At 35.9% G+C, this 20904-nt stretch overlaps 1 protein-coding gene across 1 annotated transcript in view; it reads left to right on the top strand.

Annotated features, from left to right (window-relative positions):
• Window positions 1-20227, top strand: part of STK17A (serine/threonine kinase 17a) — a 29374-nt gene extending 9147 nt beyond the window's left edge. The window contains exons 3-7 of the mRNA XM_067291219.1: window positions 7612-7756; window positions 14646-14772; window positions 15528-15576; window positions 15682-15861; window positions 16704-20227. Of these exons, the coding sequence (XP_067147320.1) occupies window positions 7612-7756; window positions 14646-14772; window positions 15528-15576; window positions 15682-15861; window positions 16704-17037 (835 nt within the window). The 3' untranslated portion in view covers window positions 17038-20227. The remainder of the gene's footprint in view (window positions 1-7611; window positions 7757-14645; window positions 14773-15527; window positions 15577-15681; window positions 15862-16703) is intronic.
• Window positions 20228-20904: the final 677 nt, after the last annotated feature.

Below are 20904 nucleotides of genomic sequence, written 5' to 3'. Positions count from 1 at the left end.
CAATTATGTAGCATCTTTCAAAGCTGAACCTTAATTTGTGTAGTTAAAAATCTTCAGTGAAATATCAACTCTGTACACTCCCTACTTGTAAAAGAGGGTGGGGAAAGAAACACTGATCATCTGTTCAAATACTGAAGTTTGTTTCATTGACAGTGCCAAAGGTGGGGTAAAACCTGTTTTTGGCTAAAGTCCAGTTTTGAAAAAAGCATTAAAAACAATCTCCTATTGAAAGGCATACTCTGTCTTAAAAAAAAAATTACAATGTGATTGACAGTGAGGAGTTCTCTAAGTTGTGATCACATCATTGTGTTTTTTCAGTCTCAGTGAAGAACTGTTCTGAAATCTCTTCAAAATTAAATCTAAGCAGAATGTTTAGCTTTTAGAGGATCTTTTTTTTTTGAGGGAAGAATTAGCTGAAGCTGAGGAACTTGACAAGTATCGGAATCTATTCTCATTTTTCTCAGATTGATATATCTCTTCATGAACTGTACAAGGCTAGGACTTGGAGCAGATGTTTACTCATAGGTATCCTATCACAGTTAATATTAGGGTAACTGATGCAGAAACCCTTCTTCTCTTGGCTGCTGTATCTGGTTAAACTAAGTCTTCCAAATGCAAGATCTTTCAGGAAATATATAAATTTAGAATAGCGGGCTCCTCAATACTGAACACCTGCACCCTACTTTATTCGGTCATGCTATCTGGCTTGAATGCCTATGTTCACTTGCAGTTCCACTTTTCTCAAGGACTAGACCAACTTTAGAAGTTCTTAACTGTTTTTTTTCTTAATGTGGTATGTCAAAAAAATTCTTTCACCCTGTGGAAAAAGGCAAGAGCACTGTATCAATGTTTCTTTGAAGACCTTTTGGGCAGGAACTCAAGGCAAGTGTCTAACATCATAGTGGTCCAGTGTCTTTTTGGGGGGGGGGGAAGGGGGAAGGCCCATAAGAGTGATAGAATTCAGACCTAGAATAGTTTCTCTTGAATGATGATTAACTTGGGACTCTACACTTGTCCATTTCCCCCCACTTCCCATTGATTTTCTTCAGATGGGAGTTTCTACAGCTGCAAATACTCATCTAGCATTCCAGAGGCTTAGATCTTTGACATCTAGGTACTGAGAGGTAGCTAAATGCTTGTTGCTAATAAACTCAGTTAAGATCTTGTTCAAGCTTTATGGATTTTTAATAACTAGGAGAGGAGCAGGGAGGCTTAACAGTTCAGAAGTCGTTTAACCTGTCTGCCAAATATGTCTAGTTTATATAACTCTTTTCTTTCTTGATAATAAAATGAATGGTGAAAAATCTTGTGTTCCAATCTGAATCTTATTTAGAAGTCAAAAGAAACTATATTGTTGAAGGCCAGTGAAATGGAATGAGACTCTGCTAAGAGAGACATCTAGAATACACTTTTTAAGCTTCATTGTGCAGTTAAGGTATTGGTGATTTATGAAATATAGCAGACACTTGAACTTTACAAATCATAACGCAAAAATGTGATGGAGCCTCTAGAGTCTAACTGCTGTTTTATAGGAATTGGAGACTCATGTATATGTCTTAAACATGAGCAACCAAGGTCTAAATAAAATACATCCCTTCAGAAATTTAAACTGTAATCCAAGTGCTGGAATTGAAAGCTTGAGTTGAGCAATGGGCTTTGTGATGCTTGTAATGCAGAATTGCTAGTTTTCTTCAAGAGCTCAATTCTCTATTACAATTACAAAATACATTTTTAATCCAAAGTATTAACTAGTAACCAGGTTGTTCAGTAATTAGCAACATTATTGTTTTTATATGCATCAAACAGTCATACTTTGTTCCAGATAAATAGCTGTGTGTTAGAGTTATAAATTACAAAAACACTCTTTCACTGACTTCAGCAAATATGTCTGAATGCTTCTTTAATGTCAGCATGTTCCAGAGACACGTTGCAACAAAACAGGTATGAATGTTAGTAAATTTCTGACATTCTGTATACAAAGGATTAAAGAACCTATCTAGACTGCAAGCTTCTTTAGGGCATAAGATTATTCTGTTTCTATTAAGCTTGATGGTCTGTGTGGGATATCTTTATCAGGGAAAGGAGAAAAACATATTTAACTGTTGCCCACTAACTTTGTCTGCTATGGTTTTGAAGTTTTGTGTCTTGATATTGGTTCTGTCATGCTCTGCCTTGAAGAGGAGAAATATTAATGTGATCTGGAGAGCTGTCTTTAAAGCAGTACTGTATCTGTTTTGACAGGAAGCAAATCTCAAATTGCCTGGTAAATGTTAATGCAAGTTCTGAGCAATGGAAGGAAGCAATGAGGTGTTAGTGTTAGTTAAATCTGTAGAGTAGCAAAGCTATATCTGCTTGTATCCATAACTGACAACACTCTCTGACTCCTCTCTCCATTGGCACAAAACCTCAGCTAGAGAATTTGAGTAAGAACTAGTCTGAAGGGGTAGTATGCGAAGCCTGGAATTTATCTGTGGGTCAGTCGTCATTTCAGTAAAAATGGAATGAATGAAAGAGAAAGCTGGACATGTATTGAAAAAGGTAGAGATATAGTCTGGAAATCCTGGCATATTTCAAAATTGCTTTTTCTTTTCCCCCCTTTAATCTAACTTTTGGGCTCAATATTTGTGAGTTGTCTTTTTCTGATTCTTGAAAGAAAGAGCGATAGTGCATCTGGTGTTTAAGAACTGATTTTTCTATCTGTAAGTGTTCATCACAATGTTTATACATCTGTGGAAGGGACAGATGATGCTGTGCTGGTGGGTCAGATTTTAAACAAACTTGTACATGGAACTCCAAAATCTAGGCTATGTATTGTTCTGTGAAGAGCTTCTGAACTGGGGAGCCAACTGCCAGGGTCTCGTGCAGATTTGTGTAGATATACTTGTGTAGATTTGTGTAAATATACTAGACTTTTGTTATCCTTACTTTAAAAAAAAAGTTTTTGCAGTCCTGAAGAGATGATTGGGGTATATTTGATATGCTGGATGAAGTGCTTTTTCCATCTATTAGCTATTTGGACCTGGACAATGTTACTATTTTGTGTCATCTTGGGCATTACTTATTGTCCTGTGTGTGAATAGATGGTTTGATGTGTAATGTTTCATTTGTTGTTCATTGTCCTACAACTGGATAAAGTAAGGGTCTGCTGGCAGGAAACTTCATTTGGCATAGGATTCAACAGATGGAATTTGAAGCAAAAACACTCCAGTCAGAAATAATTGTTCTGTTCCAGTGTTAGCACCTTGTCTGTTAGAGCTTAATTTAAAGTTTTATAGATAGTCTCAAATCAAAACTGGAGTTCTTCTGAAAGGTGCAGGAAAAAAACTTCTTATACAGTATTAGTTGCTTCCTCTAGCTCTTTACTATCTTCAGTACTTTCTTTCCATATGTCCTCTCATCAGAGATGGATTTACACGGTTACTTCTGACTTTGGGGATATCAGTATGCTATGGTAGCCTCACACTTGAGGAAGTTCTCAGTAAATTCACTTGCTTACTTCCTATCAAATTGTATGCCTAGCTAAGAAAAGGAGAGTATGACTGTCAGTAGTAGTGAATGTGAAACTTTGCTTATGGTGTTACAACAGCCTTGGTTTGCTGTTTCTGTAATATAAGCTCTGTGTACAGAAAATGAATGAATTTCCAATTATCTTCCAAAGAATCCTTTCAAGAAAGGTTTTGACAAAGCACAAGATTCAGAAAGTGAATTTTTGACCCTTGCAGGCTATATCCATATATGATCTCACTCAGCATTTGAAGTCAAGTGGATTCTTTGAACTTGCTATCCACATATCTGTACTCTGAGGATTTGTAGTTTTGAGTCTTTCAGACCTGCCTTAATGCCTGATCCATTAAAGCTGGAGAAATGAAATTTTTCAGACACATTGAAATAGAGATTTGTTCAGTCTTTTTCTGATGATATGCTAAATGACTATGGTAGTATGTTGTAAGTGCACTTGAAAAAAGTATGCTGAATTCTGTACAATCCACTGTTCAGATATCTTCGAAAGAAGATGAACAATCTCAGTTGAATTTAAAGACATCATGATTGTAACCATGATTAATGTTCCAGACTTTTCAAATGACTTTTTACTGCTTATCAGCATAAACAAGCTAAAAAGGTAGCATGATTTTCACCAATGAAGAGCAACTGGATTTTGCTTGAAACTAGAGAGAAGTTACTAATACAGCAGTACTTTCATAAACAAGTTAAAATAGATGAGGAATTCCAGTTGCTGTAGCTCTTAAGTTTGGAAAGAATTCTTACTTCTCACACTTCTTTTTACAGCTAGCTAAGGGAGTCTGTACTAGTAAAATCAAGTATTGTAAACACCGTATTTCTGAAAGTTTCTTATGTGTTTTTTTCAAATTAAGAAGGCTTGTTCTCCTACAGATGTTGTTGCATTTCTTTGCTTTTACATCCTAGGAACATTCTCTGTGGAAGGGGTGGGTCCAGTGGTTTGCAAAGCAGTTATTTCATAATGACCAGTCAGAAAGATACAACTTAATGGAAGATGGGTTCTTAGAGGAGAAACGGATAAATGTGAAACACCAGAGAACTCTTGGTCTGTGTGTGTTGAAATCATAGTAATGACGTGTCCATAACACTTTCACACTTTCCTAACAGGTATTTTAATCCCTTCTCTGTCTTGTTTTTTTTTGTTGTTGTTTTTTTTTCCCCTGAACTATGAACTATATAGAGCTAGAGAATAACCAAGTCGAAAGTATTGTTAAGGAGCCTGGTAAAATTTGGCATAGACATGCAATAGAATCTTTTTCAAGTTCATTTTGACATTGTGTTTCCAACCACTTGTGACTGTACTGGCTCATAGCTAGCTGACTGTTCTGCTTAAAGGGAATCAATTATGCTCACTCCACAGCACGATGTACAAAAGTCTTACAGTAATTAATTTATCCTCTTGCATTTGTGTAAAGGATTGCTAGTTATTCCTCTGAAAATGGTATCTTTTTGATAGAGTAGATTGTCTGGAAGAAGTTGTCATATCTATATCCAAAATAAAAACTTGATATAAAAATGAAACATTTCATATCAAACCATCTATTCACTGAAACTTTTTATGTAAAGCTAAGTATATTGATGTCAATGGTGGCTGGGAAGGGCCATGTTTTATAAGTCATTAAGTGGGTGTGTATTTCTACAAGGGCCATATTTCCTTGTCCGTCTTAAAGATGCTGATGAACCTAGGCATCTTCAGAATCCTGCAAGTTACTTAAATACCTCTTTTGAAAAAACTTTTCTGGATCCATTCCCCCAGCCCCCCTTCTCTCCTATGCTAGAGGTCTCTCTTGATTTCAGTGATGGGACAATATCTGCTTCAACTTTTATTGCCTTGACTTTTAACAAATATAATTCAAGGTTCTTGAAGTGTAGTACTAAAATTCTAGAGAGTGTGCATTTTAGCTTGGTGTTCTTCAGTGAACCTCAGTGTTCTTAATTGTTCATTAGCATAACTTAATTATAATATATGTCTACTGAGCAGACATACAGTAGACAAAAGGCTTAAGTCTCCTCTTTGATTTTTTTCAGCTGGGTCTATTAAAAATGAAGTACGATCCTTGGTTGACATTAATTGTTTTTTGGGGGGGAATAACCTATTTCACATAGAATTAAATAGCAGATGTACTATTTTGCTTATTTTAAGTGGTAGAGCTATACCAGAAAAATCCATTTTGTTGGTGTAAAATAGATCTATGTTGATAATTTTGCTAGTAGATTTTATCACTGTATGTGAACTATAACTTACTGCTACAAGGAATTAAATGCATCTTCCCAATAGCACATTATGGCTTTCTTGAAAAAGACTAATTTTTGTTTCCTTCATTAATTACGGTAGTCACTTTTCTACCCCTATCTTGATCCAAGTGACCTTTCTTTTTAAAGGAATTTGTTCTAGAATATTAGAATATAGTATCCAATGTGCATTTTTTTTAAAAGGTCATTGATATCTGAATCCTGTCCAAAGCTGAAATGTTACTACCATTTTCCTTGAATTAAATAATAACATGCTGAAGAAAGCTGTGATGAAGAATGTTGGTATAGGCAATTTTTCAGGAGGAGTGAAAGTATTGCTACTCCTTTCATGAAAACTCAGTTTATCCTTCAGAGCTATCCCTTTTGATACAACATAAAAGGGATTACTTAATGGACTTTTAAAAAAAAAAATCTTTTTTAATAAAGCAAATCATACTACTGTACAGTTTGCCAGCATACAGAATAGAAATATAAAACTTTTCTGAGAAAATCTTGAAACTTAACCCTTTTCTAAATTTCTTTTCTTGTAAGGTGATCTGCAGGGAGAATTTCAAATAATGGTAATGAGGCTATTTGTTAAAGCAAAGAAAATTTTTGTATACCATGAGGCATTTTAAGGCACTTAGACTATAGCAGCAAAGTTGGTATTGGCATAATGAAAATTCTGAGTGTATTTACATGCTCTTTTCTAGAGGTACATAATGTAAATGCACCATTCATGTAGAACTGTCATGTTTACTGTTGCATCTTTGAATATGCCTCTCTTCTTTCTTGATGATCTAGCTAATCTAATTTATTTAAAAATTAGCAAGCAAAGGCATAGAATAGGTGGTTACACATCAATAAAGATTAATGCTTGTGGAAAGTCAAGTTTGGCATGTCACAGTTTGGAGCAACTGAAGAAGATACTGTCCCCAGGGCTTTTACCATCTTTCACTAAGGGATGATTATAGGATTTCATGTGAAACAGAATGTGTACATGTTAATTTCATTTATACTTTGATGAGCAATAATTTGGCAATCCATGTACGAAATGGCCCCATTATAATGTTCTTATGCCCCTTCTTGTTTCAAGATGGAGCATCTACTCGTTTTACTTCTGATGCTACATGGTCACAGGAAACAGTTCACCAGAGTCATTGCTGTACAGGGGTGGTACTGCATATGGCTTCAGAGTACTTTAAAAATATTCTATTTGTTCCTTTTTGTAGTTATTTTTATTTTTTTTCTTTATATTATTTATTTAAATATATAAAAACTAAGAAAGCAAGCTTTGAGAGCTAAAAATTCTCAGAAGCACTTTTTGGATGGAATCCACTTAGAAACTTAATGCATCCTTATATACCAGAGACAAATATGTCAATCACATTATAAACTTTACAATTAGTCTTTTTGAGTATGTGCAAATAGTGTTGTGGGGAGGATGATGGGAAGGGGGGACTGTTTTGTATTTACAAAGTCTTATCTTGGTCAAATTACAGTGCATTTCCACAGAAATGGCAAAAGGCACATCTTTGATGTAAACATTGCCATTAAAGAAATGTAATGACTATGCTTTGAGATGAGCGCTAATCTTTCCAAAAGATCCCCAAAGGTTTCTGCAGGATTCATGTTCTCTAACTTAAGCGAGAGAGATTTTTCTCTCCTAGGCTGCCATACTTCACAGAAGTTTTCTTCCTAGACTATAAAAGCTTGCCAAATGTTTAACTGGAAAAAAATCTCTATGGGACACTACTACCTGCTGATCATGATTTGTTTATTCTAAATAAAAGTGTATGTAGAACCAAATGGGTGCTATTGCTTATTCTTTGAAATAACAAAAGGCATATTGTTCCATAGTGCTGCTGGAGGTGAAATTTTTGACCAGTGTGTGGCTGAAAGGGAGGAAGCCTTCAAAGAAAAAGATGTTAAACGACTTATGAAGCAAATTTTAGAAGGAGTTTCGTTCTTGCACAGAAACAATGTGGTTCATCTTGACTTAAAGGTAAGACTCTTGCTGTATTTTTCTCATGAGTTTCTTGACTCAATTGCTGATTTTTCTTATTGATCATGTGTTGTACTAATGCTAACTTATTATTAACACTTTTATACCGGTTATTCCTGAAACCATAAAATTCCGTCTTTTGGAATGCAGTACGTACTAAAGTTGCTGGGCTTTTGAGGGGTTGATATGAGCATATCAAATGTAAACTTACTTTGGTTGGATAGTATGTTATGAATTTGAAAGCGAATTTTCATTGCACCTTAATTTGGGATTGAGTACTTTGGTTAAGACCTGGACTTTAAGTGCAATAAAAATGTCTAGGTATTATATAGCTATTTAAAAATAAATTTGGATTTTGTGTTGATGAGTTATACTGAAGAATATGATATGCTCATATATTTCTATGAGCATATCAGATGTAAACTTATATTGGTTAAGTAATGTGAGTTTAAAAGTGAATTTTCATTGCTCCTTAACTTGGGAATGAGTACTTTGGTTAAGACCTGGACTTGCTTTTAAAGGACAGTAAAAATATTTATATAGCCATTTAAAAAATAGATTTGTTTTTTGCATTGACTTGAGTTATAATGAAGCAGAAGGATGGCAGATACACTGGCAGTATAAAGTTTAATGTTTCGGAACAAAGTGTTCTCTACAGGATTAGTAAGCAGTATATTAATGCATTAAGTATGTTTATAACACTTCAGTAGTTGTTTAAAAAAATTGCTTTAGAATTTGATTAATTTAAATGCTGTCACTTACTGCCAAGCAGTTGGCAAAATTCCTATTAGTGTATAAATTATCATGAGTTGCTAGAATAAACTTTTTTTTTTCTGACTGAATAATATTTTTGACAAAAACAAGGGAACAGTTCATTTGCCATTATCCTAAGAAATTCAGAGTATTGTGTATGGTTGAGAGCTGTAACAGGAATCCAGAAGATGATTATCCTCTTTTGGTAGCAAACTGTAATTAATTTTCATCAGCTTCCAACTATTTCTCAGTTTTCAGGTTGAGCTACCTTATTATTACTAAGCAAGGCAACATAAAAAGAATCTTCCATTAAAATTTTCTAATGTTTTCTTACATTTCTAATCCCCCTATTGATTACTGAATATGTTGTAAGGTACTATGTTTTTTCTGTTCCTGAGATCCTTTAGTCCTTCATTGTATTTTAGTGGTAGTACAAAGCTGCAAGTAGATTCCAGTCAAGCTATACATACTTTATGTATAGCATAGCTGATAAATGGCTCATTACTTGCTAAAGCAGATGATGGGTAGTATTTGCAGACAAATGTCTCATGGCTGTTTCCTAACTATTTATTCAAATTATCTCTGGGATCCTTCAATATTTTCTGTGGCCCATTAATTTATTCACACATGCATAGAATATTAATAGCTGTACTAAAATAACTAATGGGAAACTTCTAGCAAGTGATATGAGAATAAGGATTCAAAAGGATTAAAAACAAGAGTTAGAATCCCTTAAGGTTCCAATTTGCTTACACAAGATATGTGGTGTCTCCACTTTGCCTGTACATGTACTATACTTGGCCAAAACTATTTCCATTAAATTTCCTTGAAGCAAATTATGTAAAATTAAAACATGTCTCTTGTGGACAGTATATATTCATAGCTTTTGTAGTTAAATCTGTGGTGTTCCTTAACATAACACCAGCTGGGTATCTGTAATCAGAAATGCATTGAGCTTTATTTGACTACAGCTCTTTCTTAATGGCAAAAGTAGACTGGAATGTTGATTACAACTTGCATACAGGTAGCTTTTTCAAAGTTTAGAAGAAGCTTACTTAAACTTACTGACAAATCAGAAAATTAATGTTATGAAATAGAGCATCTATAGTTCTCACTGACTGAAAGATCCAGTGTTACTTTACTGGCTCATAACTTTATAATTAGGAGAGCAAATTTGTCATATGCTTGAGTTTTCATACGTTTATACATTAGTGCAGTGTGTGCAATTTGGCTTTTTAGAAAGTAAAAGGGTTTTAATGAGTCCTACTTACAGTGTGGTTTACTTTCTGATATATAAGACTTTGCGAAATAAGATTTAGGGAACTCTTCAGGATATTGGCAAATAAAGATGATTAAATCTGTAGAGTTAACAACTATGACTGCTGAGGATTGATTGACCTGCATGCCTTGGAAGACATGAAAAATAGCCCATTTTTCAAAGGATCAAAAATTTAAGTTTGGTGCTGTTTTTGGTTGCATGCTGATTAACGCACTGGCCTCAAACTATCTTCTTTTTTGTAATATGGCTAATGTTGCTTTACCCTAATATCTTACAACACTTCGGAATTTAGTAAATACTTTGTTTTGCAGGGTAACATTTGCAAGACTTGCATAAAGTGTATTGCTGGCAAGCAATGTGTTAGCCAATATCAAATCTTACAAATACCTGCTAAAATGTTTTCCTTGTGCTATAATACTGCTCTTATGTTTGGGTCTCTAAAGGCTTCCCTTTCATTTGTCTTGTACAAAGACCTTTATAAAGGTCCCTTCAGTTCTTTGTGGAATCTTCAGATAAGGTCAGACTCTACCCCAGAAGAATTCAAGTCAAAATGGTTGTCAGGATGTGATTGTAATTGTTACTGTTTACAAAGCTTGTTGTCTTAGAATTATATTAAAAATCTAATCAACAGGATCAATGGCACTAATAGGTAGCTTGCTTTGGCTGCTGTCTGACCCCTTAACAGCTGCAAGATCTTCCCTGTGAGTCTGAACACTATATTCTATACTGGAGGGAAAAAAACTGTTTTTTGACTTGGCTTAGCAGAGTTGCCACCTGTTTCTTTCCAAAAGGGTGGATCTCCTGAAGGATGGTTGAAATCTGACTTATTTTTAACGACAATAGAATCATCTAGTTTCGATTTGGAGAAGGAGCGAATATAATGCTACTGAGTGCAAATTAAATATCATTCAACAGTGCTGCATTCATTCTGTTTAATTTGCACAGTGTTCATGGACTCTATTGTGGAGTCTTTCATCTCTTCTTAATGGTGCGTAAAAGCTGCAGAGTAAGGGAGACTTTCTTACTTTGTTTTCTTTGGCTGTTTGACTTGATCTTCAGCTGGTGTTTGATTAAAAACTTAAGGTGATTAGGAATGGAAGAAAAGTATTTTTAAAAAGATGGGGGGAAGGGGGAATGGGCAGACTTCCCTCCTGTAAGGGAGGACTCGCTGCCTGTCCCATACAATGGGGATAAGTAAAGAGCCTTAAACTGCCCTGGAGTCAGGGAGAATGAGTGTGCCAAGTAGCACTCTCCTGTGGTATATATTACTCTGGCTATCCAGCAAGCTAGCTTCCTTTCTGTATTGTTTTCAAAATGTTAGGTACAGTGAGGACAGCTAGCAAAATCATTATTTGAAGGATGTCACTCACACCAGTATTCAGAAAGTAAATTAACGCAATTACTAAGGAAGTGGCTACTATGAAGTACATTACAGACTAATTTTCTCGGCTGAATATTCCAGGTGGATTACAGCTGAATGCTTATTACATAGAAATGTAGCAACTTGCGTATTATCAAAGGGAAAAATCCAAGAAATTAAGAGTTAAAAATTAACATTTTAATTTTTAAAGGAGAAATAGTTTAATATTGAATTCAAATTTTAAAACCATTAGGGCATAGCTATGTGTTTTTAAGCAGATATAGAGAGTCCAGGTGTTTGTGGAGTCTGTTTTGTTTATAACCTTAATTCTCAGTTTGTGGAATTTTTATTGCTTATTTTGCAGAATAAAATACAATGCCGCCTTCCTATGTCTACTCTTTAGAGACATTGTTACCTTTTTCTCCACTGTTGTTCTGTTTTAATGGATTAAAGATATAGGAGTCCTTAAATATTTCTTTTTTAAGGCAGACTGAGCCTACTTTATCTTTGTACACAATGTAGCCTGAGTATTCTAACTAATCTGTTTTTCCTATTTCTGTTTATTATTCCTTGGATAATTACTTGTCGTCTTGTCTTTTAAGGTTTTGAATACCTTATTTATTTATTTACAGTATTATAAAGTTAGATATCTAACTTCATTACTGTTACAGGTTAATGTGAGGCACTGAGCATTTTAAAAAGATCATCTTTGTTATACATCTTTAATCATACTCTTCTTGTACCTTTAGCTGGTTTCAAGAAATATTAGGGCTAAGGGTTTATAGAATCTTCTAGAATAATGGCAAACTTGCCAACAGATTTTGCCATTATATGGTCAGTTTACCAGTTTTCAAAACTTCTGCTTGCAAGGTAGGATTGAATTGTGTGTCCCATTTTTATTAAGAATACTAATTGGAAATAATTTGTGACTTGAAGAATAAAATCCTAGATGAGAACTGATCTTTGTATCTGTTGCTGTAACTTCCTTTCAGATTTTGAAAGGTGCCTTTGTGCAGAAGTTCACAGAATCGGGAAGGCTGTGCTCTTTTGTGTGATGGTAGTTTAGTTCCATTTTTAAGTGCAAAATTTAAGACTCTTGGTTAGCACCTGCAAACACTTACGATGCTTTCCATTGCTACTCCTTTAAGCAATGATGGTAGAAGTACAACTGATGTATCTAAGCCTGAAGCCCAAATTTCTGACTTTTGACAGTATGCCTGGGGGGATACAACTTAATTTGCCTTGTTTTATAATTTTTCCCAAGGTGTCTAGCTCTGGCCATTCTAACAGGACATTGGGCTAGACTCACTGATTGTTTTTAGTCTTTTTTTCTACATACCAATATTGTACTGAAGTACATCCATTCAGATTGTCTTTTCAGTCAAGGATCCTTCCTCCTTCCTCCTTCCTCCTTCCTCCTTCCTCCTTCCTCCTTCCTCCTTCCTCCTTCCTCCTTCCTCCTTCCTCCTTCCTCCTTCCTCCTTCCTCCTTCCTCCTTCCTCCTTCCTCCTTCCTCCTTCCTCCTTCCTCCTTCCTCCTTCCTCCTTCCTCCTTCCTCCTTCCTCCTTCCTCCTTCCTCCTTCCTCCTTCCTCCTTCCTCCTTCCTCCTTCCTCCTTCCTCCTTCCTCCTTCCTCCTTCCTCCTTCCTCCAAAGCCTATGGTATCATGAAGATTTCACGCTGAAATTTAGACTGTCATTTCATTTCAATCTCATAATGATTCTTTAAAAGAAAATGTGACTGATGCTTCAATATGAATTGATTAGGATTATGACTTAGCTTGAACTATAGATGGGCTTTGTTCCACATAAGTGTGTCGTAGGTAATGAGAGCTAAAGAAAAAAAGCACCCAATAAAAAGTTCTTTTGGCAACTATATTATCTACTGAAATATTATTACAACATAGGGCTTAAGGGTTTCATGAAATGTTTCACTAAACTTTTTTCATTCAAATATAGGGAATGAATGCTTTTCTCATACTTTCTATTTGTTTTTCACAAAGTAACTAAATTTCCCATTGGGAAGTACATCCAAGATGCTAATGAGGGCAGTGTGAGCAGCTTTTTTGGATGTTTGCTTTTCTAATACAAATACAGAATAACAAATGTGAACTGTAAAGCATATGGTAATGTGTAGTTACAAAAGCTTTTGTATGGCAACCAGATCCCAGCTTTTAAGCAAAAAATAAGCTGTTCTTATTACATACATTCACAAATAGAAAATAGATTGACAGCTTCGTGGAGTTTTAAATACCAATGGCTTAACTTTTCGGGAATGAAAGCATTTTAATTATAGTCAGGTCTTGCAGCAAGGAGAACTGGCCAAGCTTTTTAAAATGTTCTTTTACAGTTTCATTTCTATGATCAAAAGCAAAGCTATCAGTGTGAAATCATGACATCATGACTGATTAGGGGAAGAAGAGGGGATGGCCCAGCGATTAGGGAAACAGAGTAAATGTGGATGGTGTAATCCAGTTGGGTTATCAGTCAGCAGTTGCTTCTGTGTTCTTAGACTTTTGCCCCTCTTCCTTCTCAACGATCTGTGATACAAGATGATCCAGGGTCTCAATAAATAAATAAAGGTTTCATCTATTTCATGGAACTCGGGCTAACCAGAGGCATGAAGGCAGTGTAAACTGTCAGTCTTACCTTTTGGAAAAGTTAATGATGAAACCCAATGTGAAAAATGGCCTGGGGGTGGCAGGGATTTCCCCCGCCCCCCCTCCAGACATGCTTCCGTTGCAAAAATCTGTAAAACTTGCTGTCTAAAGGTAGCTTTCAGATATATATATATATATATTTTTTTTTTTTTTAACTGAGGTAGCATTCAAAATAAAAGGTAAGGCACTTCATGGCCACAAAGTCATCTTTGAAGAATGACAGCCAGAATCTAGTGACGTCAAAGCAAACAAGTTTATCCAAAGGTGATGCTCTTAAACCTGTTTTTCAGGCCGCTGTATTTTTTAAACTGTTCTTCAGTTAGTGTTCTATAATACAATTGTTCATACTTTGAACAAGATTGAGGTCAGTTGCAACAGACTTTCTTTAAACAGGTGTAGTCAAAGTAGTTTCGTGTGTTCTGTGGGTGTTTTGTTTTTACATGATTAAATGGTTTTTGAAGACCCTTCAGCAAGAAGAATTTTACACTACCTATTGGAAGAAAGCAAGAAGGGTGAGGGAGAAAGTTGGCATGAAGGAGTAAAAGTACAGATGTGGAGGTCTTTATATGCAGATGTTAAACTATAGGTACTGGATGCCTTTTTTTGTGTTCTAAGCTAAGAAAGGCAGGCGCTTGATTCTCAGTCATAAACTTAAAATCCTGCCACTCCTTTTAGCCTATATGTCTGTTCAGGTTCATCCTGGAAAAACAAATCCTGGGTATTGTACTTGTTATGGAATGCATCGTTGCTACTTACAGTCTAAATTAATTATGCAATATTGTGTTGTCATAGACATTAGACTTGAGTGATCTCAAAAGTCTGCTTGTTTTGTTTTTCAGCCCCAAAATATTCTACTAACCAGTAAATCTCCTCTGGGTGACATAAAGATAGTAGACTTTGGCCTTTCCAGAATAATGAAGAGCAGTGAGGAACTAAGAGAAATTATGGGAACTCCAGAATATGTAGGTAAGTTGTTACTGAAACAATGATGTCTTGGACTGAACTAGTCAGGCTTTTGGGGAGTTAAGATTAAAAACTACCTCCAAATTTGCTGAAAGCCAGCCTGGCTGAGTTACTCCTGTGTTGAAGGACTCGAGTATTACTTGGATGTGGTGCTGCTGTAAAGCTGGAAGTGACATGCCATGGCAGTCTAATGAGTGATAATTGTGTGCCTGTGTTGCAGATGAGTATACACTTTAGATAACTCTGACCAACAGTGATAACAAGTATTACTTGGATTAAAGGTTGAAAAGCACGTATTCAGCCTTTTACAAAGGATAATATTTTAGCCCTGGTTGGTTTGCATCCCTTCATTTTTTCCAGGAAAAAAATCAAATCGTGCCAGACCTTGAAAAAGTACTTGAAGATATCTTTGAGAAGTTGTGTAGTATATTCTTTATGGGTTTCAGTGCTGGAATATGGAATATTTGAAACTATTTTTCCATAAGAAATTTTGGTAGGATTTCCTTATTTGGGAGAGAGACTGGTCTGACCTTCTGAAGTTGACAGTAAAGGGAAAGGGAGGGGGGAGGGGAACACTTTCAACCAACAAATGACAGTAACTGTTTAAATAACTTGAATAGAAATATCTTTATTTCAAATGACTGTCACACTCCAGATGGCTTGTATTATTAAATTATACCACGTGCCTGTTATTGCACTATGTAACTACATAATGTGATGTCTGCATATGACAAAAAAGCATCTTTTTTCCTGAACAGCTCCTGAAATTCTGAGTTATGACCCAATCAGTACAGCAACAGACATGTGGTAAGTTGAAAAAATTATTGGTCATCATAACTTTATTGAAAAGTGTTTGGGGTTTTTTGTTTGTTTTTTAATTATCAACTTTTCCATTTTCCGTTTTTAACTTAGGAGCATTGGAGTACTGGCATATGTCATGTTAACAGGGATATCACCTTTCTTGGGAGATGATAAGCAAGAAACATTCTTAAACATATCTCAAATGAACATAAGTTACTCTGGAGAAGACTTTGACCTCATATCGGAGTCTGCTGTGGATTTCATCAAAACTCTGCTGGTTAAAAAACCTGAGTAAGTAAAATATACAATTGTATATGCTAATATGTCAGATTGGATTCATTTTTAAATACACTTAATGCTTGCATTTTTCTTCTGATACCAGAAGAACCAAGGGTACTTTGCTTATTCACATTTCATTATGTACTATCAATTTTTATGTATATGAAAAGAAGTTCTCCATTTCCCTCCAAACTTGTATGTTCTGAATGTACCCAAGTGTTAGTAATTATAACTAATTCATTTTGGAAAATTGGAAATGAAGTAAAATGTGTGGTGCAGTATACTCACTTTCTTTATATGTACCTTGCTGGTGGCATTTGTAAATGAACTGTGCTTTGAGCCTTCTATTCTTGATGATTTGGTGAAGTACCTTACTCTTTTCTGGTTCACTAGTGTGCTTCTCTCAATGGGAGGCAAATCAGAAATTCCAGTTTTCAAAACAGAAGACGTTATCTGTAGAACCAATTCTTCATGGGACTTGTCAGCTATTGAAATTGCTTGCTGTTTCTCAATGGAGATACTTGAAGAATGCAAGGATTGGATAATTTATATATATATATATATATATATGTATATGTATGTATATATATATGTGTGTGTGTGTGTATATATATATAAATTATTGAGGTTCTACTAATTTCTTTATTTAAAATAATAACTTACTAATTCATTTCCTTGGATTGCTGTTGGACTTTTTCTGGCAAAAGGTAGTAATCAGCACAACTCTTAATAGTTGCATCAGTCAGTGTTTAATCCAGTCATATCCTTGGAATAATTTGTATGGATTTCATATTCAGAGTATTAGATTTCAAGTTCACTTTAACGTTTCTTTTAACACTTTCCTTCCTCTGCAGGGAGCGGGCAACTGCTGAAGAATGTCTTCAACATCCATGGCTAGAACAAAGTGATAATCCTGCTCACAGGGTCTGGAGTAAGAATACAGGAGGGGAGAACAATGATGTTGTCCAGAGAGATGCAGATTCTGCCTCTGGAAAATCTGTAGATGCTGAGAAAACTGAAGAGGAAGAATCAATAGTGACAGAAGAACTAATTGTAGTGGCTTCATATACACTGGGACAATGTAGGCAGTCAGAAAAAGAAAAAGTAACTAAGCAGAAAGCCATTTCCAAACGATTTAAATTTGAGGAACCATTGCTGCAAGAGTTACCAGGAGAATTCATTTACTGAACTGTGTAGAGCTTCATAGCTGTAACTGAAAGGCAGTGGTTCCCACTAAACAACAAAAATATCTTAGTCAAGGGAATCTCTGATATGCAATAGATGTTCTAGATAAAGGAAAACATTCATAAATGGAAAATGTGCCAAGCTTTTAATTTTGTGGAACAGTTAAACAATATTTCAAGTGGCTGACAGGAATTTAACAAGGATAAAAACTTATTTTTGTTTGCATTTTTATTTCCGATTTTTGTCTCTGGATAGCAGAGTCTTTGTTAATTGTTCCAATGTTCTGGAGAAGTTGACATGAGAGGAAGTGTTTCAGTGACAGATGCCAAAAAGGGAGTATTTTTTAGGTTATATTTTGCCATTTAATGCAAATATAAGATGTTGGGTTTTCTTCAAACACCTTTTATCACTCCTGACTTCAGTGGAACTATCTACTGATTTAACAATTGTACAAGGAGAGAATTTGACTGGTTTGACCTACAGATTGTGAAGGTATACCATGTATATATTTCTTTGAGTTTATATCAAGTTAAAGACCCAGACTAATCTGGCTTGGAGCCAAGCTAACTGTGGGCTGGGTTTATCTAGCAAGAGATAGACGTGTCCCACGGGTAAAGAAATCTGCATCAGTGAACAATTCCAGATCACAGCAGAGATGCTTCATGATTTGGGAGCACAGTAAGATCCTGGTCTGAATCCTGGTCCTGGGTGACAAGTTTGCATAAATAAGGCACTCCTGAGAACTAGCAGAGACTGCTGCCTTCTCCTGTGTTGGGCTAGATGCCCTAATACAATCCAGCTTGATATGACTGCCCGAAGTGTGTTGATGAGAGGGAAAAATGACACAGAGCTTAAAGTAGCTCTACTGAAGCTATTGATGTTCTCTCCGCTGACTTCAAAATGTTGGTCCAACTAATGATAAATAAGGCCTTGAGGGGAGTCCCTCCCCCCCTGCCCTGGACCTAGCTGGGATTTTACTGGGAGCATGGGGTCATTGCTGACTTCTTTCTGTTCCTCTAACAGCTGCTGAAAGGAGGAAAGAAGCATCCTTAGGCTAAATTGCATAACCTTCTTCAATATAGCTATCAGCTGAGGAAAAGGATACCCCTTTCTCAAGTAATGAAGCACACCTCATTCCTTATGCTTCCCAATCACTCTCCCTTAGACATTTGATAAAACAGTATGTGTATGATGGGGCAGAGTGGGATTAGAGAGCTGCGTGGATGGGTCATAGTTCTCAATGGACAGGGTCCCCCAATAGAGGATAAAGCAGGGACCACCTGGGCATCAAAACTGTTTTTTGCAATGTACAGATCTGAGGCTCTTGGACAGAGTCCTAGTTTTCTAAGAAATCTTTCATACTGATGCTGTTCCAAAGTTTAGTTTTTATGTAATTGAAGTTTAGTGCTATTATATTGCATACTGTTAACTGTTCAACTATTTATTTGGTTTCCTTATGCTGTTCCTTTATAATAAACCCTGACAAAAGTTTTCTTGCTATAAAACAATGAATAGAAATTCTTAAGCTAGTTTTTCCTTTTTTCCATGTTGCAACAGACTCTTTCCTAATTTCAAACATGTACCAGGAATGTTCTTACTCTTTTTAATGAACAGGAGTTCAGTGCTCTGTGCTATTATTACAGTTCCTCCTTCACACAAAAGGTAAATGGCTTATTAATAAAATACAAACAGTGTTGGTGTGATCTGATTAGTATTACTATAAGGGTGGGAGAAAGCATTAGTAAAGAAAAAGCTGAAGGAAAAGCACTGGGACATTGTGTGAGGAAATGTGCATTTTTCTATAATGCTTCATTGCCAGTAATCTGGTTGCCTTCATTTGAAGCCACATCAGAAAAAATGCTCCCAAATTAAACAGTTCCATCAGACATTTCTCCTACTGAATTACATATTGAATATACATGTAGGTAGGACAACATCTCACTCCATGAAGACCTTTATATAATAAAACATCCAGTGGTACTTGAATAATTCAATTTGAATGTGTTTTATATTGTAATCCAGAGATACCTTTAGTACTCCGGAGAAATTAGTCATTTGCTGTTTTTTTTCTTCCTGTAGACAGGAACCTGGTAGACTCATACCATGAAAGATTTCTTTGGATAACTGGCTGGCAATTAATAGAAATTAAACAAGAATCTTTGAGCCCACAGAGTAGTTGTGTTATATGGGCATTTATGGAAGTGAGGAACAGTAGCTGCATTACACGTTTTCCTACCCACAGTGCTGACCACTGTTAGAGTCAAGCCAGTATTCTTCATAGGCATCTTTCTTTTACTGTTCAGTCATTTGCCCAAGACAATCTGTTTGGGTTACATAAACTTTCAAAGTTCAATTAAAATTGCAGTGATTGAAGCTGGAAAACTTTGACTTGTTTTTTACATCTGAACTTCCTTGCTTTTAACAAGTTGAGAAATGCACTGAGGCTGAACCATGCCACATTCCACAGTTACAAAACAAATTTATGTTGCTATATCTGGATACCTAAATACATACTGGTAGTTCATAGCTGCTCATGGCAAATCATTTGATGGATCTGTAAGCTATTTTAATTCCTATGTGTAACCACAGATTAGCCCTCATAGTTAGGGATGCGGGTTGGTACTAATGAAAAAGTGTAGTAGATGCTGAGCAGCATACATTTTGTCCTATATTTACTGTTTGTAATATATGATAGTGAAGCTTAACATGTATAAATGAATGGTGTACTTGTTACAAGGCCAGCTTCTTTTGAATTGGCTGTTTTAAGATTTCAAGTGTGCTGTATTTTCATTTAACTTTTTGTGCCTTAAGGTGTTTTTTACAGTGTTTTTAACGTCATTAAGAATTTGTATAAAGTTGTGAAAGTTTAATAGTATAAGTTATAAGCAGGGCATCTTAAATTGGCCCTGTAATACAAAAAAGTTTCTATAATGTATTACTGCGGGACTATCAGCCAGTTCCACTTGCATTTGAAGCTCTTTCTGTTCCACTATAAGTGTGGGTAAAGCTGTAAATGAGGTATTCTCTCTACACTGTAGAAAGCAGCTATTGAGGTTACTGTTTTTGAGAGGTTTAGTTACTAGTAAACTGACCTATTAAGAGTAAGGACAAATCACTAACTTTGTGAGGAACAGCTGATTCTCTGCAGTTCCTTGAATGTGGAGGACTGCCTGTACACAAAACTTATCTGGGGGGGGGGGGGAAGGGCTGCTTATGCTTGGTGGGAGGAGGGAGGGAAGGAATCAACTCCTTGACCCTCATCCCTTTGGGACTGAAATAGCATTGCCCACACTTTCCAGATCTTCAGTCAACTATGCCCAGCACCTGCTGGGGCCCTGTGTGTACAAGTGCCATGGCCTGCCTTCACGAGGTTTGGAGCAAGGCTGCTATTTGCTTGAATGGAAGAATGAAAGGAATGGAAGGGAAGTACAGATGTTTTTAGAAATTGCTAGAATTATTAATTCCAGGGCTCTGACATAAGAGACCTGAGCTATTGGTTCCCTATATGCTGTGGAGGTTTGGAGGTGGGAGACAGTACAACGGGGCTGAAAAGTGCAGACCTGCATGTCCCTTGCGCTTGTTGGCATGAACAGCAAACACATCTAGTTGAAAGCAAAGCCTGTTGCTTTGCCTCTACTTGTCACTGTTATGTTCTTTTTTCTGTTTTTGGAAGAGGCTCTAGACTTACAGTAATTAAACTAAAAGCTCTATAAAAAAAATCCTGTTCTTTGTCCAAAGCAGAATTTTTGTTGTGATTTGTCTTGCTACTTACCTTTACTTTTTTTTTCCCCTCCAACTGAGGGTCCCTAAATGCAAAAGCAGTGAATTCCAATTTGTAACCTACAAGATGAATCTTGGTATCAGTCAGTT

The sequence above is a fragment of the Apteryx mantelli genome, chromosome 2 (assembly GCF_036417845.1).
Source record: "Apteryx mantelli isolate bAptMan1 chromosome 2, bAptMan1.hap1, whole genome shotgun sequence".
In the NCBI taxonomy this organism is placed as follows: Eukaryota; Metazoa; Chordata; class Aves; order Apterygiformes; family Apterygidae; genus Apteryx; species Apteryx mantelli.
The sequence above is the reverse complement of the archived record's forward strand: the minus strand, read 5'-3'. Positions and strand labels throughout refer to the sequence as shown.